Source organism: Engystomops pustulosus, chromosome 6 (assembly GCF_040894005.1).
Source record: "Engystomops pustulosus chromosome 6, aEngPut4.maternal, whole genome shotgun sequence".
NCBI lineage: Eukaryota > Metazoa > Chordata > Amphibia > Anura > Leptodactylidae > Engystomops > Engystomops pustulosus.
The window spans coordinates 170198593-170223318 of record NC_092416.1 but is presented as its reverse complement, the minus strand read 5'-3'; the positions used below and the strand labels follow the sequence as shown (position 1 = coordinate 170223318).

At 45.0% G+C, this 24726-nt stretch overlaps 2 protein-coding genes across 3 annotated transcripts in view; one reads left to right on the top strand and one right to left on the bottom strand.

The window, feature by feature from the left end:
• The window catches only part of TBC1D16 (TBC1 domain family member 16), a 30883-nt gene extending 30043 nt beyond the window's left edge, over nucleotides 1-840 (bottom strand). Inside the window, exon 1 of one of the 2 annotated variants that reach the window (XM_072112341.1) lies at nucleotides 818-840. The gene's annotated coding sequence lies outside the window, so the exon portion shown is untranslated. The other variant, XM_072112340.1, reaches the window with a different exon arrangement.
• CCDC40 (coiled-coil domain 40 molecular ruler complex subunit) lies at nucleotides 476-24206 on the top strand. The gene is made up of 19 exons (XM_072112339.1): nucleotides 476-926; nucleotides 2320-2374; nucleotides 3485-3626; nucleotides 4525-4688; nucleotides 6972-7055; nucleotides 9165-9384; nucleotides 10918-11075; nucleotides 12235-12357; nucleotides 12446-12567; nucleotides 14121-14364; nucleotides 15390-15572; nucleotides 15839-16084; nucleotides 17026-17239; nucleotides 19262-19431; nucleotides 19740-19831; nucleotides 20188-20308; nucleotides 20924-21112; nucleotides 22759-22917; nucleotides 23852-24206. The coding sequence occupies exons 1-19, from the start codon at nucleotides 910-912 to the stop codon at nucleotides 24113-24115; spliced, it is 2967 nt and encodes a 988-aa protein (XP_071968440.1). The 5' UTR covers nucleotides 476-909; the 3' UTR covers nucleotides 24116-24206.
• The last annotated feature ends 520 nt before the right edge of the window (nucleotides 24207-24726 follow it).

Genomic DNA, 24726 nt, shown 5'->3' with positions numbered 1-24726 from the left:
TATTGTATGTACTGTATACACTATCCTATATTATATGTATGCAGTATATACACAATACTATACAGTATGTACTGTATACACTATTGTATATTATATGTATGCACTATATACAGTACAGGGCTGGGCAGTTGTGCATCTTCTATATATTACACTTGTATTATATTACATCACAGTATATATTATAGTATATTATAAAGTATATTCCAGTACATATATACAGTAATAAGAGAAAAGTATATATATACATTCATGTGTCTGTATACAGTATATCCCGCATACAGCACTATCCATCCCTCTGTGTATACATGTGCAGTATACACATATATAAGACACACGTGTCCATCCATCCCTATGGCACAGTACACACATGTCCTGCCCCTGGGCCCTGCGGTACCGGATGAGAAGACGCATGAGTGCGCACGGTGTGCATGTGTGTGTCACCTACCTGCTCCTGTCTCCGGGTGCTCCCCCGGGTGTCCCCCGCCTCTGCCCTCGGGTCCGGGCCGCCGCACGAGCCGCCCCCAGTGCCGGGCGGGGCGGATCCGGGTAACCCCTTCCCTGCCGGGCTGCACCAGCTCCCGCGGTACCGGGGGGCCTCCCTGCGGGCACCGTCACCCGGGGGTGTCACAGCTCTGCCCCATGTCACTACACGGAGCCCCCCGGAGCGGCTTACACCACCCTACACCTCACTCCAGCCTTCACCTACACAACAACCCTCATCCTTCTCCTTCTTATTCCACTTTATAAAAAAAAAAAACTAAAAGATCTCCAAATCTGAACGAGCGTCAATAATACCAAGAACCGCAGAGTAATTTACCTCCCCCCCCCCCTGCGCTGTGTGGACAGTGGTACGGTCCGCTGTGGAGCCTCCTCTCCCGGAAGTTGACAGCGTCGCTTAGCAACAGGAAGATGTCAGGAGCCGGGAGGTGAGTGTCCCCGCATCATTCTCATTACTGGGGGGTTACTATCGCGATTATCGTGCCAGGTGATAACCATAGTAGGGTGATAACCAGGCGCAGCTCATAGGGGAGGGGGTTATAGGGCAGAAATGGGTCCCCGGACCCCAGAATACTACACAGGGCGACCCACTATGCTCCTATTCACATGGAAGCCTTAAAGGGGTTGTCCATGTTAGTCAGTTGTGTGACCTCATCATTGCTGGTGAGGTGGTCTTATGTCTATAGGCACCATAACCGGGTCCCCCTACTACACACACATCCCCCATAGGGTACACGTATCTGATTATTGGGGGTCTGGCCACTGTCACCCCCAATGATCACAAGAATGCGTTCCCCATGCGAATATGTAACTACGGGAAGGCTACTCTAGTGATCACTAGGGGGTCCCAGAATTCAGATCAGACCCTCATAACCCCTTAAAAGGAAATCTACTGCATCATGAGTCTGAAGGGCTCTGGGGGGCTTAACCAGAGCCCCTCCATGCTGTAGCTTCACAGGTTGTTACACTGCAGAGCACTATCCCCTCCTATTGTGTGAGATTACATCAGGCAGCGTGAAGGGGAAGTGCTGAGGGAGCAGTGTAACAGCATATGAAGCTACAGCATGGAAGGGCTCTGGTAACATGCCCCAGTTGATTTTAGAAGGAAGGAGGCCATGGATAACAAATATAAGTAGATTACCACAGTCCCGGTGCCTGGATCTATGAGTAATGTCCCTGGTTTATCAGGATGGATTCTGATGGTAGATTCCCTTTAAGGGCCATAGAGGTGATTGGGGCATTCTTATGATCACTAGAGCAGTAAGACCCCCACTTATCAGACAATGATAGTTGTTAGTATTGAGTAAATACCTGTAACCCCCCCCATAAAAGTGAATGGAAAGAATGACACCTGTCCAATCACTGTCCACACGGATGTAGCGCCCTCTATAGGTCAGGACTGGAATCTATTAGTTCTAGGGGTCCACGCTTCATCATCCCCTCAGGAAATACCCTAGTAGCCTCCTGTTTAGCTTGTCTTCTGCTGTACCTATGAGGTAATAAGTACTAAGTTAGAGCTGGGACCCACCATAGGATCCTCTGATTCCCTGGTGGGCCAGTCTGACACTTCTATTAGGATATGTTTACTTGCTCTGAGTGAAAGCTAAAGCCGACTTCTGGTTGAACACTACAACACTCACTCAGAGCAGTGGAAGTTGGGAGTGAAGCTGTAGAGTATCTCAGTTCTGAGAGCACAGAGCACAGATGTGTGAGGCCCCTAGATCACCTGGAGAAGCCACAGTCCTGGAATACAATGGCTCCGTGCAGGATACTGATGTCTGAGGACCTTATACCATATAACATGAATTCTTTATATTTAAGTCCTAGATCTGAGGCAGAATATGCATCCGACACGGAGCAGGAGACAAGCGGAGAGGTAAGTGATCAAACAACCGGGCATCAGAGGTGACTATAAGGGCAGATTCACACGTTGCATGTTTATTTTTTTTAACTTCTTTAATAACAGGAAAATATTTTCCAGCGATTTCTACAAAATCTTCCCCAAAAAATTCTTCTGCGGTGGTGATTTTTCGTGAATTGGTTCTAAGAAGGGAAATTACAATTGAAAGCTTAAAGGGGCTTTCTAGGATCTGTTGAGGAGACTGTGCACTTTTTACACAGCGCCGTACAATGTATAGTGGCTCTGCTTGGTACTGCAGTTCAGCCCCGTTTGCTTCAATAGGAGTGAGTGGCACACAAGTCATGTGACTGATCGAGGAGCTGTAAATGTAATCAATATTCTACCCTAAACTCTTTTATGGGTGGTCAATTTTCAATGTGTACAAAATCGCTTTAATGGGATTGTCCCACACAAAAATGAATAGGGTAGGGCATCACGGTGGCTGAGTGAGTAGCACTTCTGCCTTGCAGCACTGGGGTCCTGGGTTCGAATCCCACCCAGGTCAACATCTACAAAGAGTTTGTACGTTCTCTCCATGTTTGCGTGGGTTTCCTCTGGGTCCTCCGGTTTCCTCCCACACTCCAAAAACATACTGGTAGGTTGTTTAGATTGTGAACCCCATTGGGGACAGGGAACAATTTGACATGTTTTGTGCAGTGCTGCGTAATCTGTGTGCGCTATATAAATAAAGAATTATTATTAATAGGGGATAAGATCACTTAGGGTCCTACTGCAGGGACCTCCAGTGAGCACAGGAACAAGGGACCCAAACGTCCCCTGTGATTGGACCAGCAGAGTACACGGGTGACCACAGTGGCTCAGTGGTTAGCACTACAGCCTTGCAGCACTGGAGTCCACCCAGGTCAACATCTGAAAAGAGTTTGTATGTTCTATCGGTGTCTGCATGGGTTTCCTCCCACACTCCAAAACATACTGGTAGGTTGTGAGCCCAATTGGGGACAGGGACTGATTTGGCAAGCTCTGTGCAGCGCTGTGTAATCTGTGTGCGCTATGGAAATAAAGGAATTATTATTATTATTATGAATCTTGAAGCTGTTAATGGCTCTTATTTCTTTTCCTTCCCAGACTGCAAGGAGTAACATGGCTGATGAAAAAGAAGCTAATGTGGAGACCCCAGGGGTGACCAGCGGCGTGAGCTTAGCCCCCATCTCCTCTGCGGCGAGCGTGTCCCGCTCTGTATTGTCCAGGGAAGGCAGCGCAGGCTTCGGTACGTTCCCTCTGACGTGTCCCTTTCTATTTAAAGGCTCCTTATCATCTTTTACTCTGATACACAAGCGTCGCACGGCTCAGGAATCCTATGGGTGTTATCTCTGACCAAAATAGTAGGAGACCGATATGTCACTAAGCTGTGGATAAGTGTGTAGGAAAACCTCTAAAGAGTTAAAGGGAACCTATCATCAGGAGTCCCTTTTTCTGGTTCCCCTTGTCCCCATAGAGAATAGTGTCCACATTGCCAAAATGGCATTTTCCGATAAAATTAAAAATTAGATGAAAGTTTACCTTTCTCTCTGCTGAGCAGTGTCATGTGTCCCATGGGAGTGGCCATTGAGGAGCGGCTCCGCCACCACCCTTGGGAAATAGATCATGTGTCTATTTCAAATAGGAGGGATATGGGTGTTTTTTAATTTTAAATAGACACATGACACAGAGGTTTCCTGCGGGGAGAGTGGGCGGGGCCATTCCTAACTGGCCACTCCCATGGGACTTAGAACACTGCTCTGCAGAGAGAAAGGTAAACTTTCATCTAACTTTTAATTTTATAGGAAAATGCCAGTTTTATTACAAAACCACTTTGGCAATGTGCACACTATGCTCTATGGGGGAGCCAGAAAAAGGGCTCCTGATGATAGGTTCCCTTTTAATGGTTTTACCCCATTACACTCCCAGCCAGCCCATTACACTCCCATGGGTCACAGGTTACACCTTCATTTATTATGCAGTGTTGGGAGGGGACCCATTTGATGCACCTTTGATCCTGCAGCTTCTGACCTGTAGAGGCCCCTGTCTTGAGAGTGGGTGCTCCATCAGTATCCAAAGTGGTGATGTACCCATTTTATTGCAAGAGGACGCACCTTTTGTGACCTGACCCTGATATTATATTCCAGATGACGGCAGAGCAGCCGCGTCCCCCTCCTCCCGTTATCAGCTAAACAATCAGACGACCAATAGTGATCTGGGGGAACCAGATGACCCAGAAGAAGAGCCCCCAAGAGGACAAAGAGAAGATAATGAAGATGAAGAAGAACTGGTGGTGTTAGATCCGGATCATGTAAGATCTTGTTGATTGTGTACATCCCTATAACTAAATCTTAAAGGGGTTGCCCACTTTAATCAAATAATGGACATTGTTTGTGTCATGAAAAGTTCTACAATTTCCAAAATACTGTACTTTTTGTTTCTATTCCTCAAGGTTTTGCTTCCAATCAACAAGAAGCTTCATTGTTTACTTTTTGTGGATGGAAACCAGACCCTGATGTCACACAGGTGCAAGGCTCATTATATCCCTGGTCATGTGATGTCACACAGGTGCACAGCTAGTTATATCCCTGGTCATGTGATGTCACACAGGTGCATGACTCATAACACACAGCTCTGACTACTCTATGTGATATCACAAGTCGTGCACCTGTGTGACATCACATGACCAGGGATATAATGAGCCTTCTACCTGTGTGACATCACATAAGCAGGGATATAATAAGTTGTGAGTTGTGCACCTGTGTGATATCACATAATCAGGGATATAACGAGCTGTGCACCTGTATGACATCACATGACCAGGGATATAACAAGCCGTGCACTTATGTGACATCACATGACCAGGGATATAACAAGCCGTGCACCTGTGTGACATCACATGACCAGGGATATATAACGAGCCATGCACCTGTGTGACATCACATGACCAGGGATATAACGAGCTGTCCACCTGTGTGACATCACATGACCAGGGATATAACAAGCCGTGCACTTATGTGACATCACATGACCTAGGATATATAACGAGCCGTGCACCATGACCAGGGATTTAATGAGCTGTGCTCCTATGTGATGTCACATGACCAGGGATATATAACGAGCCCCATCACATGACCAGGGACTAGTGTTCATCCACAGGAAGTAAACAACGAAGCTTCCTATAGAAGGACAGCAAGCAGAGATCTAGAAAACCATAAGGAAAAAAATTACACAAACAATATCAATTATTTGCTGAAAGTGGACAACCCCTTTAAGACTGATAATATTATGTAGCATATGAGGGTGACTTTTCCATGGGCACTTGTTATTAAAGCCTATGGCCACTTTTACAACAAAGTTTTTGGCACAATAATTGAAAAATAAATTGCTATAGGTTTTAATATAAAAAAAAAATTGCAGACGATGGGTTTCCTTGGTAACAGACAACAAATTCTATGAAGCGTAGTCCCGCAATCTCATACCGTTTTCCATTTGCTCTCTACTTGGTGCTAATGTGCATCTGGTAAAAAGAAGAAAGTGTGAGACTTTTAGAAGTCAGGATTACACTGAACAGAATTACGGTAGTCTGTTGTCTGTTACCAAGGAGACACATAAAGGAGTCTTAGGAACATAAGGATACAATGTAATGTAATAAGATTTATTATAAAGCTACTTGACCCCCTATAGCAGTGGTGGCGAACCTATGGCACGGGTGCCAGAGGCGGCACTCAGAGCCCTTTTTGTGGGCACTCGGGCCATCACCCCAGCACACCAGACAGGACTCAAACAATCTTCCAGCAGTTCCAAGCAATTTAAAGGATGCTGTTTTCACTCATATATTAAAGTGATACTGACTTTGTTACTTGGGAATGTAGGCAGAAGAATGAGTAGACAGGGCCGAATTATCTCTGGAGGATCTTCTGCTGGCCCCACGATTCTCAGAGTACAGAGGGACCCTGGAAAGAAGCTAAAATTTAGCAAATTTTCCATCTTGTCCTGAGGAGGCCAATATGATGGAATGTTGTTGAGGAACATGGAGCAATAAGTTACTGCTTTAACTTTTGGTTGGCACCTCGCAATAAATAAGGGGGGTTTTGGGTTGGAGTTTGGGCACCCGGCAGCTAAAAGGTTCGCCATCACTGCCCTATAGGTATAACAGATTATTACAATTTAGTTTTGTGCCAGCTCATACATTGAGCAGCAGTGCTTCATATGACTAGAGGCGGTCCCCTACTTAAGGACACCCGACTTACAGACGACTGCTAGTTAAAGACCTCTGCCCCCTGTGACCTCTCTGTATGTCACTATAGTCCCAGACTGCAATGATCAGCTGTAAGGTGTCTGTAATGAAGCTTTATTGATAATCCTTGGTCCAATTACAGCAAAAAATTTGGAAACTCCAATTGTCACTGGGGCAAAAATTTTTTTTGTCTGGATCTACAATTATAAAATGTACAGTTTTGACTTACATACAAATTCAACTTAAGAACAAACCCATGGAACCTATCTTGTACGTAACCTGGGGGACTGCCTGTATATGTATGGAAGTGATAAAGTACATAAAAAATAATGAAATTTGGGTATTTTTTGGCAGCCGCTGATGATAAGGTTCCAAACAGCTCTGAAGAATTACCTGGCCAAGCAGCTCCAAAGCCTGGACACGGAACTGCGCGAGCTGGTATGTACACAATACGTGACCCTATAATAGAGTAAGAGGTTTCCAACAACAGCGCCATCCTCTGGACGTGCATGGCATTGCAGTACAAGAGGACCTGACAACTTCACACTGGTTTATTAAGTAATCACATTAATGATGTGCTGTTCCTCTGTTATCCCTTCCAGCAATACTCCAGTTTTTGGAGTAGTTAGTCAAGTGGGTGTTACCAGTTGGGATGTATCATTACAAAATCTAACACTGCCAGCACTGATTGGACAGTTTCAAACTACGCAAGGAAACGCCCACTTGGCTAACTCCTTTTTTTTCACTTTTAACTACATTTTCTTTTAGAAATAGCAAAGTTATTGCACAAGATAACGTTCTAAGAAAAGATTCTTCAGAATTGTTACCTAACGGGAAGTGAAATTATTGACTAAACCAGAGATGTCAGGAGAGGGGGAGGCCTCTTCACTGCTCTGCTTCTTTGTTGGGTCTACGTCTGCATTTTGACTTGACGATTCCAAAATCTTGATTTTTTTTGCTTCTTTGACTTCTAAGATGTCAGATTGTTGGGATCATTGTCCTATTGTGTGACCCAGTTTTGTTTATCGGGGTTGGACCAAGTTTGGAAGTTAATAAGGGGATAACAAATGATCAGTGAGGGTCCAACTTCTGAGACTCCACAAACAATCTCGAAATCAGGACCCTCGGAGATTCGGAGAATAGGGATCCTGTTCTCACAAATGTGTAAAGTAAGAGTGTTAGAAATTTGCAAGCCCAGAGCTCAGGTATCTCATAGACAGTGAATGGGAGTCATGGAGACCCAATTTCCGAGGCTTCCATCATATTGAATGGATTATTGATGTTCCCTGGATTTCAGGGGGTCCCCATTCCTGTTCATCGGGGTGTCAATAGGATAGGGGATAACTTACAAACTCCTTCAAGCTTCTCTTTCAGCCTTTCTGAGCTGTCATGGACATTAGATGTACTTACAAGGGCCTGTAGGTCACACGTTGTAGGGGTTATTCCACTATACTAAACAGTGAAGTTTTGGGAAGACATATTTGTATATAATGGGACAGCATGGTGGCTCAGTGGTTAGCATTACAGTCTTGCAGCACTGGGGACCTGGGTTCAAGTCCCAGGGTCAACATCTGCAAAGAGTTTGTATGTTCTCTCTGTGATTGTGTGAGTTTCCTCCGGGTCCTCTGGTTTCGTCCCACACTCCAAAACATACTGGTAGGTTGATAAGATTGTGAGGCCCATTGGGGACAGGGACCGATTTGGTAAGCTCTGTGCAACGCTGCGTAATCTGTGTGGGCTATATAAATAAAGGAATTATTATATAATCCTTCTCCTTGTAGAAAGGGATTGTATTGCGAGAGCCTTATATCTCCTCCTCAGATCAATGAGCAACAACAATGGCTGCTCCGAGGTCACGGCTGTTGTCCCTTTCTTCTTGGCATCATGTAGCCGCTCACTTGAGAGCAGAATATCAAGTGTCAAAATGACTGGAAAACACTGAAATCCTGTATTCTTGTAACTTATCACCAATTTCGATGCTTCATCAATACTTCCAAAAAATTAATGAATGGCCATGTTGACCCACAACAGTTACCCACATTGCCATCAAATGGTCTCCACCAATAGCCACCAATCGGTCGCACGATCTAAGTGAATCGCTGCACGGTGCATTATAGTTGGACAATGCACTTTATGTGAACTCCGCGGACCTGGTAAGTAAATGTGCCCCAATATCGTTACATATACAAAGGTTATATATATAACCTCCATACAGAGGTTATCCTGTATACATAACTCCAAATTACGGACACTGTGGGACCCCTATAGTCCTATAGAAGTAAATAGAGCGATGACCATCTATATGCACTTACAATTTTGGATCCCTGGGAGTCCCACTATTGAATTCTTTTTGTAGTCTTCCTAGCACAGTGCCATAGTTTGTATAGTGGCTGTACGTGGTATTGCAGTAAATGTGACCGGCTTGTGAAGCAGAAGCTTTTCTTATATCTATTACTAATCCTAAATCTAGGCCATATTCATACTATACTATATTCTAAGACATAAAATGCATGCAGTGTATGATATTGAGCCTTGTCATGTTTGCAGAGCACATCCATGAAGAAGAATAAGAGTGAGCGGGAAGATCTCGGGGTGATCCTGTACGGCATACAGCAGGAGCTGGCCCGCCAGCAGATGGGGCTGGAGAAGCAGCACGATAAACACACTCACATCGCCACCTTGCGTAGACAGATCGAAGAGGAGCTGGAAAATATCCGGAAAATGTACAAGAACTCGCACCAGACCACAGACGGCGAGCGCAAGAAAGGTGCGGAAAGTGGAAAGTGCATTTTCACACCGTAGACGGTGCTTTGTAATGTAAAGTATAGTCATAAACATATCCACTAGAGGCGCTGTGCATACGGGATAAATATATCTCATGAGACAACCCCTTTAACCCTTCCCCTGCCAGACCTTTGTGGAAATTTGTCACCTTTATTTGCCAGAAATTTTTTTTACAATTTTGACGTGTACATATAAAACCGAAATCACAGCATAAAGAATCATACTCGATACATCATATAGTTTCTGAAATCACATTTTTCAAAATTGCGTTACAGAGTTTATAGACTTCTTCGTGCAATTTTGGTTCAAAGTGTTAATTTTTATTAAAAAAAAGAATAAAACCTAAACTTTGATATAAAAAACAAATGTGGCCCAAATGTAAAAGATGAACAGAGTTCATAGATTCCTCATAGGCCTATGTTCCCACGAATAAATCATCACAAAGTCACTAAACCGTAAATAACCAAAAATCTGCTTTTCAGCTAGAAAATTTGAGGTGACATGATCCTTAAGGAAATTTACCATCAAAATCCATTATGATAAACCAGGGACACTTACTTCTTAAAATTTTTGTATCCATGGCCCCTTTTCTTCTAAAATCAACTTTAAAAAATGATGCTGATGAACCAGAAGGGCTCTGGGGGGCATTGCCAGAGCACCTCTGTGCTGCAGCTTCACAGGATTTTACACTGTGTGTAATATAACACAGTTGGAGGTGAAGTGCTCCTGTACAGTGTAACAGCATGTGAAGCTACAGCACAGAGCGGCTCTGGGAACTGCCCCCCAGAGCTCATCTGGCTCATTAGCATGATTATAACAGTTGATTATAGAAGGAAGGAGGCCATGGATAACAAATATAAGAAGATAAGCACTGTCACGGTGCCCGGATCTATGAGTAATGTCGCTGGTTTATTATGATGGATTCTGATGGTAGATTTCCTTTAAATCCAATAAAGAATTCCAGACGAAAAGCTGTAGTGACGCTGCATGCCACATTGCACTCAACTCTAGTCCTGAAACGCAATTCAAGTACATTGGGGAAGAGTAAGGGTGCTGCCACACATGGCGTTTTTGGTCCATTTTTAAGCATGCGTTTTCAGTCCGTTTAAAAAAAGCATTCGATTTTTTACTGTTTACCGTGTGTTTGGCTGCTTACAACCTGTTTATCTGTTAAGATAATTGGGAAAAACGGTCAAAAACAGATGCGTTTTTAAACGGACTGAAAACACATGCTTAAAAACGGACCAAAAACGCCATGTGTGGCATCACCCTCACTCCCAAAGAGCTCGTTTTAAGGAACTAGCAACATGTGTATCTCCTTGTTAACTGGCAAAACACGCATTGCTCCTCCTCAATGCACTTAAATTGCGTTTCAAAACTAAACTCAAGCGCAACTCAGGCGCCATAGATTTCCATCCAGATTTATCTGCGGCTCGGGTGCTGGTAGTTCTCACCTATGTGCCCTAATCTGTTACAGGAAAGCTTATGCCGTAAACTAATTTTTTTCTTCCTTCAGTTTCGGCTATGCAAACAGAAGTGGAGAATTTGGCGCTGCGATTATTCTACATGGAGAACATGTCGAGTGACGTGCGGTCGGACATCTCCGTCATGAAGCGCGCGGTGCAGAAGACGGAAGCCGAGAAAATCCAGGCCGAGGTGGAGAAGCTAAAACAGGTAGGGGAATCTGAAAACCCAGAACACAATGGGACAGATTTATCAAGTGTCTGAAAGTCACTCCCCTTTAAAATATTCATGAGCACTGGTAAAATGAAAGCTGAGCTGTGATTGGTCGCCATGGGCAACTAGAAATATTCTGACTTTCAGACACTTGATAAATCTGCCCCAATATGCAAACAGATGCAAATCCAACTAAATCTGTAGGGAAATCTGCAATACAACCTGCTTAAGAACACCTGACTTAAAGACGACCCCTAGTTACAAACGGACCTCTAGATGTTGGTAATTTACTGTACTAATTTTTGACTTTCCGGTGGATTTAGTTTGCTAAAAATATCCACAAAAAATCGATTGACCAATTCACGAGTTAATAGAGGTTACAATGGTTAATAATTTATCTAGGAGGGCAATGCTGTAATCAAGGGGTGCACCAACCATGAGGCGAGTTGAATGTCTTGCCTTAGGCAGCACCAGCTGCAGCAAGGTAGGGGGCTACAAAGCAGGACCTGCCACTTAAAAATAATGGGGAGATTTATCACTGCTTCTGCGCAAGATTTCTGGCATAGAAACAGTGAAATAATCAGAAATTCTTGCTGCGCTACCAGTGTATAATATGTCTCCCCCAATATCTCTTTACACCTCAGCACGGGCGTGAGACACTGCATGGAGAACCCACTTACTAAAAATATAACCTGATATATCACTGAATGGGGCAGAGGGGGCACCATTCTATAGCACGCCTCACGCAGCGGAGACTTAAAGGGATATTCCCATTTCAGGAAATTAATGGTATTGTTTGTATTATAAAAAGTTAAACATGTTTCCAATATACTTTCTGTATCAATTCCTCACGGTTTTCTAGATCCTCCGCTTGCTGTCCTGAAAGCTTCTATGTTAACTTCGAGTGGACAGAAATCTGACCATGGTCACACAGGTGCACGGCTCGTTATATCACACAGCTGTGATTACTCTCTATGATACTAACGAGCCGTGCACCTGTGTGACCATGGTCAGATTTCTATCCACTGGAAGTAAACATAGACTCACCCCTGCTGTGATCCATAGCAGATCCACGAAAATCCACACACCAGGAAACGGGATATGTCTGTACTCTGGAGTATAAACTTTTTTTTTACCTCTTGTATTTTTCCCTTAGGACATGTTTGTGGATCGTCTAACGCGTGAAGTGGACCGACTCAGAGAACAGATCTCGCTCTACGAAGCCCAAATTTCTGCTCAAAGAGAAGACACGAAAGCAGCGCGAGAAGCAGTAGCTGAGGTTAGAAATGAAAACTTCCCGACCTAAAATCTGAAGGAATTGGGAACATTTATGAGAACCAACTAATCTCTGTCCACTATAATTTCAGGCCAATATGGAGATTGAAGCTATAGGACTGGAGAAGAAGCAGCTCCTGCAGCAATGGAACAGCAGCCTCATTGGGATGACCAGAAGGGATGAAGCCTTCGCTGCCATCCAGGAAGCTCTTAGGTCAGATTCATTTCATGAAAATATATACTAAACCTTCCCCATGCTGTATGCAATATCTCAGCTTATCATTTTAAAGGGTTTGTACTAACTACGGTATTTACATGATCCCCACCCACAGGATAACAAACTGAAGCTGTCACCGGGAATGTAATTTTTTTAGCTGGTGACAGGTTCCAAAAGCTTGTGCTATGCTGATTTTGAAATGACTTTCTGAATCATATCAGTAGTTTATAAAGATTTATTTCACATTACCTGGCTCCCTGCAATGCGACGTGTGGTGATCACCCTCTGTTTCTGTGTCTTAGTCTCCTGATGCATTCTTCCTCTACTCCACACCATCTCCCTGAATGAGTGTGGAGCAGATGAGACCGAGACACAGGCTGCTACAGCTGGCCCTTCCCTGGGACTCACCACACACTGCTGGCAGGGAGCCAGGTAATGTGTAATAAACTTTAACAAAATACTGATATGATTCATAATGCTGACAAAGGCATTTTCGATAATCAACATAGCATAGGCTATTATAATCTGCCACCAGCTAAAAATGACCTTACTGGTGACAGGTTCGCGCAATAGGACATCTACCACCAGGATAAAGGATTGTATACCAAGCACACTGACATACTGGTGTGTGCCCCCTCTGACAGGATCAGCTGTTATTGTTGCTTCTTATGCCCTGGTTTTTAAGAAATAAAGGTTTAAAAAATTATTCAACTGAGCCTGAGGGGCTCCAGGCTCCATTGACATCTTTGAAGCCCAGAGCTCCACAGGTTAATTTGCATAATGTCTAAAACCTTTATTTCTTAAAAACAAGGTTCTAAGAAGCTAAAAGAAAATCAGAATCTGCCAGAGGGGGCACACATTAGCATGAAGTGTGCTTGGTTTGCAGTCCTTGGTCCTGGTGGTAAATGTCCTTTAAGCGTCCAGCTGCTGGGATCCCCAACGAGAACATAACTCACAACAATCCAGAGAGTGGGGGTCCTGTTCTCACTAATTAATGAGTGAAGTGACCATACATTCAGAACTATGGGAGTGTAAGAAATTGCTGAGCACAGCGCTCAAGTATCTCTGGTATTTTTCTTTACTGTCTATGAGGGGTCAAGAGATAACCCAATGCTATACTCTACTATTGAATGGAGCGTCATAATGGGATTCCTGTTCTCATTAATGACAACAGGGCTCCCAATCTCCGGATTGATGGGGGGTAGCGGTCAGAGCAATTGGACCTTCAGTGATCACAGTGTTATTTTGTGGACAGGGGTTAACTTAAATCATTGGTACAAACCCTTTAACTGCAATACCAGTCACAACCCATAGCGAGGTGTGGCAGCAGTGAGTCTGTCATTCCTTACAACCCCTTTAAAGGGGATTTATCAAGGGGCTCAGTTCTCCGCTGCTTTGCTTTAGCGATCAGTGGGGTCTCATCACTCTCATGCTGTTAGGACTTATCCAAAGTTTTATAACATTTCCGGAACACGTTACACAATGACAACCTATAGTTTCTGGAGTTTCTATTCATTTATGTTTGGTTTTTTTTCCTTGTATTTTTCCAGCTTGGCTCGGCAGGAGCTTCTCTCGATGGAGACAGAGATCGAGGGATATAAGAAGTCGGTGACAAAGGAGGAGGAAAAGCACGAGAAACTGGCATTTATGATCAACCGAGCGGAGAGCGACGCAGCCATGAGCAAAAAGCTGATTTCTCAGTGTCAGGCAAAGCAGGAGGCTCTGAGAGTAGAGTTCAGCACCTACATGCGGACATTGGATGAGACGGAGCAAGCGCTAAGCAGGGTGACCGCAGTAAGTATGTTTCCCTATCATGTATGGAATGACCCCCACCTCCGTCTATAGAAGGACCCCCACCTCCTTCTATGTCTCCCTATAATGTATGGATGGACCCCCACCTCCTTCTATGTCTCCCTATAATGTATGGATGGACCCCCACCTCCTTCTATATCTCCCTATTATGTAAGCAATGACCCCCACCTCCTTCTATGTCACCCTATCATGTATGGAATGACCCCCACCTCCTTCTATATCTCCCTATCATGTATGGAATGACCCCCACCTCCTTCTATGTCTCCCTATCATGTATGGAAGGACCCCGCCTGCTTCTATGCCTCCCTATCACATATGGAATGACCCCCACAGCCATTTATGTCTCCCTATCATGTATGGAATGACCCCCACCTCCTTCTATGTCTCCCTATCATGTATGGAATGACCCCCACCTCCTTCTATGTCTCCCTATCATGTATGGAATGAACCCCACACCCTCCTATGTCTCCCTATCATGTATGGATGGACCCCCACCTCCTTCTATGTCTCCCTATCATGTATGGAATGACCCCCACCTCCTTCTATGTTTCCCTATCATGTATGGAAGGACCCCGCCTGCTTCTATGTCTCCCTATCATGTATGGAAGGACCCCGCCTGCTTCTATGCCTCCCTATCACATATGGAATGACCCCCACACCCTTCTATGTCTCCCTATCATGTATGAAATATAATGCCTTACAGTTACTGTCGGATGTGAATACAGCCATAGGCCTCATGCACATGAGCGTATGGCCCCATGGCTATGGCCGGGCATACGTCTGCCGCGATGGAGAAGCAATGCATTGCGCAGGGCCCGTAACAAGGGGAAAGATAGGACATGTCCTATTGTTTCCCCATGTACAGAGCAGTATGGTGCCGCACATGTGGCCGCCATTGCCGTCTATGTACGGCCCCAAGCCATCCCCCCAACCATCGTGTGCACGGGGCCTATACAAACATGATAATACACAAAGTGCAATTTATGTATTCACCTTTATCTATTAAGGAAAGAGCTGGACGCTGGACGGAGCTGAATTCTCTACGGAGACAAATAGAGAAGGAATCCCAAGCTAAAGGATCCCTGGAAAGCCGGATCATGGAAAAGCTTCAAGAGAAGATGACATCTGATAAAGCCGCTAAGTATTCATCCATCCTGACTGAGAAACTACAGAGAAGGAAGCTGGAATTGGTACGTGAATCTTACTATAGGTCACCTATAATAGGGGTCTATCCATAAGTCCCAGTTATAGATGAGTGGGGTCCGTCCAGTGGGACCCTCACCAATAACTAGAGCCTCAGTCCATTGCACCTGTCTGAATGATGAGCCGGTCAATATAACAGATTTCTCATCCAGCATCAGACACTGACTCCATATAACATTAGATTGGATGTAACTTTCAGACACTATTATTAATCTGCATCAATATCTCTGCTGTCTGTGACCATTTCTTACAGGAGATCGATTACACTAAGATAGAGAATGAGACGGCTCAGGTACAGCTGGAGCTGAATCACAGCTTGTCCCGGATCCAGACGCTACAAAGGACGCTGTCCGAGCTGGATAAGAAAATCGAAACCACCAACGAACTGATCTCTCGCAGCCAGGGCGAAATCGCAAAGCGCACCATCGCCATCGAGAGGAAGCAGGCCAGCATCAACTTGTACAGCAAGCAGATCGAGGCGACTCTCGCCGATATCGGGGTAAGTGATAGCTGAAGAGCAGAAATGTAGATTGTTATCCCTTATCGCGGGGAAAATAATCTAATCGATCCAAATGCTGGGATCCCCAACAATCATGTGAATGGAAGGCAGCAGTGTACAAGAATGGGGGGGGTCCTGTGAAGCTGCAGATTGACCATGTGTGTTATCACTCCATTCAATACTATGGGAACGTTGGAAATCGCTCAGGTATCTCCGAAAATTCCATTCACTATCTATTAAAATCGCAGAGAGACCCTAGCGCCAGGGGCGTAACTGGGAGAGGCAGGGCCCCATAGCAGACTGAATGGGGCCCCCCTACCCCCTCAAAAAATATACATACACTCATGCGCGCACATTTTAGCACTGATATATACATTTATACACTTACACAGATCTGTCCCAGTAGCTGCTGCCTGCCTGGGGGAAGTACAAGGCAGGAATTAGAGATGAGAGATCCCTAGTCATGTAGAACCCTTTCCTCCGACATTTCTTATTTGAGTTGACAATTGAGGCTGTGTACATAATATACTGTACAATATGTAGCATAATATGTATATGGTGCACATCTTCAATTCTTTAGTGTGTCAGGTCGGATGATGGGGCCCCCTGACACTATGGCCCCTTGGCAGCTGCTATGGCTGCTAGCACTGTAGTTACGCCCCTGCCTAGCACTGTGCTCTGCAATTTCTCTCCAGTTAGTGAGAACCGAACCCCTATTCTCGGCAGTCGGACCCACACCAATCAGATTCTTCTCCCCAATTCTGTGGATAGGAATAACAATCAAAATTTGTACAATCCCTTTAAATGGGTTTTATTAGCTTTAGGTCATTATATCGATTTGGTGGCCCCTGCACCGACCTATAGTTCGGTTCAGCTGAGCTCAACCTGATGTGACCTGTGTGTGTGAGTATAATAAAACCCATTTGTTTTTTTATGTGAAGGGTAAAGAGCTGGGACCCCTGGAGATCCAGATCACTGCCCTGACCAAGCAGATAGAAGAGTGTAACCTGGAGATGGCCTCGGTGCAGCAGTACTGGCTGCGGCTACAGACGGAGATGGTGCGGCTGACCAGGCACAGGGAGGAGCAGGCCGCCTCCGTGGAGATGCTGAAGAAAGAGCTGACCATTCTACAGCAGAGAAAAGTCCGGACAGAAAGTAAGTGCTAACTAATGCCCAGGTCCACATATCACATACAGCAATGATAATAAGAGATATTCAGCAGTGATCTCTCTATTCTTGCTTCTGTGACCGCTGAGGCCTGTGATTGGTCACATCGGTTTCAGGACGACCAGCAACGTCTTGTCCAGCCAAGAGTGACTGGGTACAGCAAAGAGGCGGAACAGGGAGACTAGTTCACTGTGAAACCCATTTAATGGAGAGAGGACAGTAACCCACACTCCTGATAGGTTTCCTCTTTTTGCCAGCTGATAGAAAAGAGACAGGACATCCCCAGACATCACTAGTTGATCAGCCAATCCTACTGGGTTTGAAGAATGTGGTAGACATTCATCTAATCTATATGGCCACCATCGGGGTTTATTCTCCCACCCAATCTGACAAAAAAGACTAGTGTGCACAGGGTGGTACATAGGTGCCATGTGATGCCTGGATTCACTCAAGAGACCAACCATGCACTAATGATTTTACATATCTGATATCAGAAGGGAACTGGTGGGACCCTTAAAGGGAACCTGCCACCAGATTTTAACCCCAGTAAACTAGCATCAGGTTGTTGATAAAATGTCCTTTCTACAATTCCCTCCCTTATCTTAAATCTCACCCGTTTAACTTTAAAAAATCTCCTCCAAAGGCAAGTGATAATAAGCAGAGATGAATCAGATTTACCTGAGATAAGTCAAGACTGCAAGGGGAGAGTCAGACATCTCTATCATAGGTTCTATAGCACCTAGAAACTTTCTTCTGGTGTCTTATTAAAGATCAGAATCTCATCTTTCACCAGGCCTCAGACTTGTGGCCCTGTGACCATAACCTTACAGAACCAGAGATACAGGTAGGTAAAGAAATAGGCGGGAATCAGATACTTATCTGCAGCTCACATTTCCAACTATGTATTTAGATGTCTGTATCTCTAGTTCTGTAGATCACATCTGAAATATGAGATTCTTATCTTTAATATGACACCAGTAGCATGTTTCTAGGTAATATAACGAAAGACGAGGCTTCTGAAGTGACCCTCCCCCGCAGCCTTTAAACTCGACTCAGGTAAAATATGACTCTTCTCTGCTCATTTCCACATGATTTTTGTGAAGACTTTTTTTTATAGGTAAATGGATAAGATTTCACATAAAATGGGGAATTTCACAACTTTTCTGAGGGGGCTGGGAGTATAATAGGGTAAAATCTGGTGACAGGTTCCCTTTAAGTCCCAAAATACTTTTCTTATGGACAGTATTTTTTTTCTTTAGCTCCCCGTGGTATCTATTGGATATTTTGGTTCCACTCCAAACATACTGATAGCTACAAGGCCAAACCAATGTAACCCAAACCAGAAACTCATTTGTAGACTTCTGTGTCGAGGTCATCGGCTTTCATCAGTGCGGAGCAGGGTACTGGCTGGGTTAGTGGCCTCTGATGAAGATCTATAGGTTACTCTTGGTTACTCTTTGTGCTTAGGCATAAGTTGTTATACAGTCCATGTTGTGTTCCTCTGGAATATGGAATGTGAATTAGCTCTTTTTAAATCGTCGGACAATGACCTTCAACCAGTCCCTTTGGGGCTCATTTACTAAGGCGCACTTTTGTCAGACTGTGCCTCTTTTTTTGGGGGATTACACGGCTTGCACAGGTATTTATCAAATGTCTGCGCTGGGATTTTGGCGCACACAACGCTTTTTGTGGCACAGCTGCGCTGGCTTTGAACGACACAAATTAGTGGCGCATGCCGTCAGATGATCCGACTGATTCGGACTGAGCGCGGGATTTCACTTTCAAATTGTGTCGCAAGCCCAAGCACTTCCATGCACCACTAAAAAGATGGTGAATTCTGTCGGACCTGAGCGGGGAAGCGACACATGCAGAATATCGGGCGCACGATCTTAGTGCAGTTTCGGCGAACTCCAGTGGACGCTAAGTGAATGTGCCCCTATGTGTCTCCTCTTGTAATATGATGAATGAAAGATGGTGAATTGCTTCACTATGAACGCAATTTCTTGGCAGATGACATCGAACAGGAGAAAAACGAACACAAGGATATTGAACATCACATGAAGAACCTGAAGAACGACATGCTGCGCCTCAATATGCTGCTGAGCAAGAAGTCAAGCTTCAAGGAACAGCTGCAGCAGCACAACCAGCTGATGGAGAGCGAGTTCATGCGGTCGCTGCGGGTGAGTGCACTCATCCCCTATTGGGTGCAATTAGGGCAGCACGGGGGCTGGAGTTCTGGGTTCAAGTCCCAGGGTCAACATCTGCAAAGAGTTTGTATGTTCTCTCCGTGTTTGCATGGGTTTCCTCCAGGTCCTCCGGTTTCCTCCCACACTCCAAAACATACTGGTAGGTTGTTTAGATGGGGACAGGGACCAATTTGTCATGCTTTGTGCAGAGCTGCGTAACCTGTAGGCGCTATATAAATAAAGAATTATTATTATCTCTAAGATGCAGAATAGAGATCTCACCTTGCCTCTTGTATTTGTAGGAGGCAGAAAGAGAATCCATAGAAATGCAAGAGAACCTGGACAACGTACAAGAGGAGAAAGAAAGACTTGTCCATAGCCTGGTGGAAACGGAGTGAGTGTGAATGGTGTCAGATATGTCTGATCATCAGTCTCAGGCCCTATTCACACTGGCTGTAATAGAAGACTAAGGCACCCGGTAATAAGAAAACCATACTGTTACCGAGCAGCCTCTCGTCTTTCGATGGAGAGGGGAGGGGTGAGGATTGCTCACCACCCCTCCCTTCTCCATACTGCCCTGTGCTTGCCCTGGATCCGGTTCAGGAGAGCACACGGCCATGTAAATAAGATGTTATATAAGATGCCTTATCAAGCTCGGGTGCTAAGGGGTCCTTATTTATCACACACTAGCACTCACCCCTTCTTTACATATAACATCTGCGCTCACGTGTACTTCATGTCTTTCGACAGGCATCAGATCATGCTCTGGGAGAAGAAAATTCAGCTGGCCAAGGAGATGAAGAACGCAGTGGACTCCGAAGCTGGTCAGGGGGAGATCCGAGCCATGAAGGCCGAGATCCACCGCATGCAGGTCTTATACAATCCTCATCATAAATACATATTCACAACCTGTAAGAGAATGAACCGCTCTACTTAAAGGGGTTTTCCATGCAAGCCAGAAGACCATCCACCCCTAGAGCTCTGTGTCATGGGGGAAGCTCCTGTGTCCTGTTCACACTTGTTCCTATCCAAACTGGAAGTGTTAAGGCTATCAAATGCGCTGTTGGCCAATCACTTGCCTAAGAGGTCACATGAGCAAGAACGTATGCACTGTATAAAGTATACATCTGTGTTCACTTCCACCTGATGAGCCCAGAGGTGGAGGACACACATACTCATCCATACAGCCAGCTCTTTGCTTAGTGATTCTGTGTAACCAATAGAAATGGCTTTTATCCCTGCTTGTCAGGAAAGGAGCAGAACCTAAAGCAGGGAAGGTAAGAAGAAATATTGTCAGATGTCAGAGGGGGGAGGAGACTGATTCTTCTTTAGAGCCCTCCTAGGTTAGGATAAGTTTAGGATCACCAATGGATGAATTTCTAAAACTATCCACAAGGGTCAGTAGGATGGGAGCCGCACTATAGAAAGGGAGGTAAGTCCTATGTCCTATGATAACTATACTGAATATATACGTGCACGCCTGTAGGTGCGATACGCGCAGCTGATGAAACAACAAGAGAAGATGATCCGCGATATGGAAGCCGTTGTTTCCAGAAGAGAAACCATCACGATGCGGGGGAAAACCCAAACTGACAAGGACAAGAAGAACCTGACTACGAGTGACTTTCACGGAAAACTGCAGGAGCTAAGGAAAAAAATTAAAGAAATCCTGATGGTAAGACGCGAGGATGTAAGGGTTAGGCTATAGGTGATACATGGAGGTTATATCACAGTTCTACACTTGTGCTTCAGGACCTCTGTTTTTGTTGTCACAAGTGGGTCTAGTGGCGTAACAAGACGCCAGTGTGTCTCGATGCGAACTTTGGATCGGGGCCCCCATATACCTAAAGTCACGCCACCTCCTTCTCGCACATTACACTTGAAAATACACTTATATGCTACACTGACATATACTCATACACCCAGGGCCGGCGCCAGCACTGGGCATACCTGGGCAAATGTCAGGGCCCAGAGTTGCTGGAGGGCCCACATAAGGCTGTACAAAAGGAATATATTGGGGTGGGTGGGGCTGTATATACAGTAATCATGAGGGGGCTGTTTGGTATGATAAAATAGGGGAGATGTTAGGGAACAGAAGACTGTTTTAGTTTCTGAATTTTGAATGCTCACTACATAAGTTCGCTGCAAAGGGGCCCACTGAGACTCTGTCACCAAGGGGCTTACTGGAACCTGGAGCCGACCCTGCATACACTTTATACGTAGTATCCAGCAGCAGCCTCCCTTATTATGATACTGTCTTGAAACCCCCTTCATTAATAAGATGTCCAGCTGCAGCATCCAAATAATTAAATGTCCAGCAGCAGCCTCCCCTGATTAATAAGGTGTCCAGCAGCAGCCTTCCCTGATTAATAAAATGTCCAGCAGCAGCCTCCCCTGATTAATAAGGTGTCCTGCAGCAGCCTCCCCTGATTAATAAGGTGTCCAGAAGAAGCCTCCCCTGATTAATAAGATGTCCAGCAGCAGCCTTCCCTGATTAAAAATGTGTCCAGCAGCTGCCTCCCCTGATTAATAAAATGTCCAGCAGCAGCCTCTCCTGATTAATAAGGTGTCCTGCAGCAGCCTCCCCTGATTAATAAGGTGTCCAAAAGAAGCCTCCCCGTTTAATGAAATGTCCAGCAGCTGCCTCCCCTGATTAATAAGGTGTCCAGCAGCTGCCTCCCCTGATTAATAAAATGTCCAGCAGCAGCCTCCCCTGATTAATAAGGTGTCCTGCAGCAGCCTCCCCTGATTAATAAGTTGTCCAGCAGCAGTCTCCCCTGATTAATAAGTTGTCCAGCAGCAGCCTCCCCTGATTAATAAGGTGACCAGCAGCAGCCTCCCCTGATTAATAAAATGTCCAGCAGCAGCCTCTCCTGATTAATAAGATGTCCAGCAGCAGCCTCCCCTGATTAATAAGTTGTCCAGCAGCAGCCTCCCCTGATTAATAAGATGTCCAGCAGCAGCCTCCCCTGATTAATACGATGTCCAGCAGCAGCCTCCCCTGATTAATAAGTTATCCAGCAGCAGCCTCCCCTGATTAATAAGTTGACCAGCAGCAGCCTCCCCTGATTAATAAGTTGACCAGCAGCAGCCTCCACCCAATAATAAATTGGCACATTGTTCAATTGTGATAATTGCGCCATTGGTTTTAGTGAGCGGACCCTCCAATCAGATACTCACTACTTATCTGGCCGTGTCCGTTAAGTATGATGTATATTAGTGAAAATTCAGTATTCCCTATGAGGATTATTCAGTGTTTATCTCAGATCTGATGCCTTAGAACATTAAGACAAATAAAAGTTACCTCCTTATATAATGTAGAATACAGATGAATGTAACTCCACCATCTCCGGCCTTGAAGACTCCCAGAAGACCCTCAGCACGGCCATCGCAGAGAAGCAGCACAATATCTCCAGCCTGAAGCTGGACGCCAGCAACATGGAAAACGAAATCGAGCAGCTACAAGAAAAGAAACGGCAGGTAATATTAGCGTCACACTTATATATACAGCATTTACTGCATATTATATAATCAGGAGGACTTTCACCTCCAACTCCATCTCCATCTTCCTCAACTGTCAAGTGGGCGGTACAAGGCTGCCTACCCAGGACCGCCCCCTTGACAGTAAAGATTTTTATTACCATACTGGGTGCTGAAATGAATGGCAGTGATTGCTCCGGGACGATAGGAGCTAGAGGAAAACTACTGTGCCACAGTCACTGGAGCCCGACCTATTCAACAAATGGAGCTCCTCTTTAAAGGGAACCTGTCACCAGATTTTACCCCATTAAACTGCCAGCCCCTTGGGTAGAGGATTAAATGTCATTTCTACTATTCCCTCTTTTATGTGGAATATAACCCGTTTAAAAAATCTCTTCCAAAGGTAAATGCAAATGAGCTTAAAATAGTCATATTTTGCCTGAGATGAGTCAAGTTTAGAGGCTGTAGGGGAAGTGTCACTTTAGATCGCCTAAAAGCATGGTTATAATGGTGACATAATATACATTGGGCTGGGATGTAGTCAGTGTCGGACCGGCCCATTGGAGGAGCGGAGGATCCTCCGGGGGGCTAAGTGTTTAACTGAATAATGGGTTTCGGTCGTCGGGCATAAGATAACCCAACTTGCTGGCCACAAGGGTCTATTGACAAGGAGTTGGTATAGGTTGTACCCCAAAATATTTACATCGGGGGGTCCCAAAGAAAGCTAACACAAGATCGAGTGACCACCACATTCATACACTGCTCATTATTGCATAGGTATTTCGGGGAGGGTTTCATCCCTCTGGTGTGTTGCATGCTGGGACTTGTAGTCCCCATCAATGTATACAGTATCTCCCCGGCCTGAAATCTTTATACCCTCGTATCCTGTCTCTAATACTGAGAAACCTTCCTCTCCGTATCCCCTAAAAACTAGAACCTGTCGCAGATCGTGGCTTTCCAGACGCGGATGAAGCACCTTCAAGCCGCGAAGGAAGGCAAATACTCTCCGCTCTTCAGCAGCGCACAAGCCCTGGAGGCCGAGCAGCAGAGACAGGAGGGACGTCTGCACACGGTCAGCACCATCGTACACCAGATCCAGCAGGAGTATCCGCAGTATCAGAGCGTCCTCCATAACATAAGCCTCGCCCTGGAGGCAAAGCTGGGGAGCCAGGAGAGCGCCACCGAGAGGGCGCCGTGACCCTAGCGCCCTGTGTCATGTGTAATGTAATAATGTAGCCTCAATGTGACGGCCAGAAATAAAGTATATATTATATGTCCAGTATATATAACGTCTCCCGGGTTACTTGCATTATGGGGGATCATCATTAGTCATTCCTGGAAAACCCTTTTAGGATGTGTGGATACAAATCATGCAGCAAAGACATCTTACCAGGAAGGGGTTACCAGAAAACTACCCATTTTTTATTTGAGACAAATTTTTTGGCAGGAAAAAAAAGTTACAACTGCAGCGACTGCCCCTTTAAGAGGTTCTCCCCTTTGAGCAAATAAATGATATGGTTTGTGTAATGAAAAGTTATACAATTTACAATGTACTTTTTGTATCAATTCGTCACATTTTTCAAGATCTCTGCTTGCTGTCATCCAACAAGAAGCGTCTTTGTTTAATTTCTGTGCATAAAAACGGTCCCTGGACATGTGTGCACGGCCCATTATATTACTGGTTATGTGATGTCACACAAGTGCACGGCTCATTATATCCCTGGTCATGTGATGTCACACAGGTGCATGGTTCCTTATATCCCTGGTCATGTGATGTCACACAGGTGCATGGTTCCTTATATCCCTGGT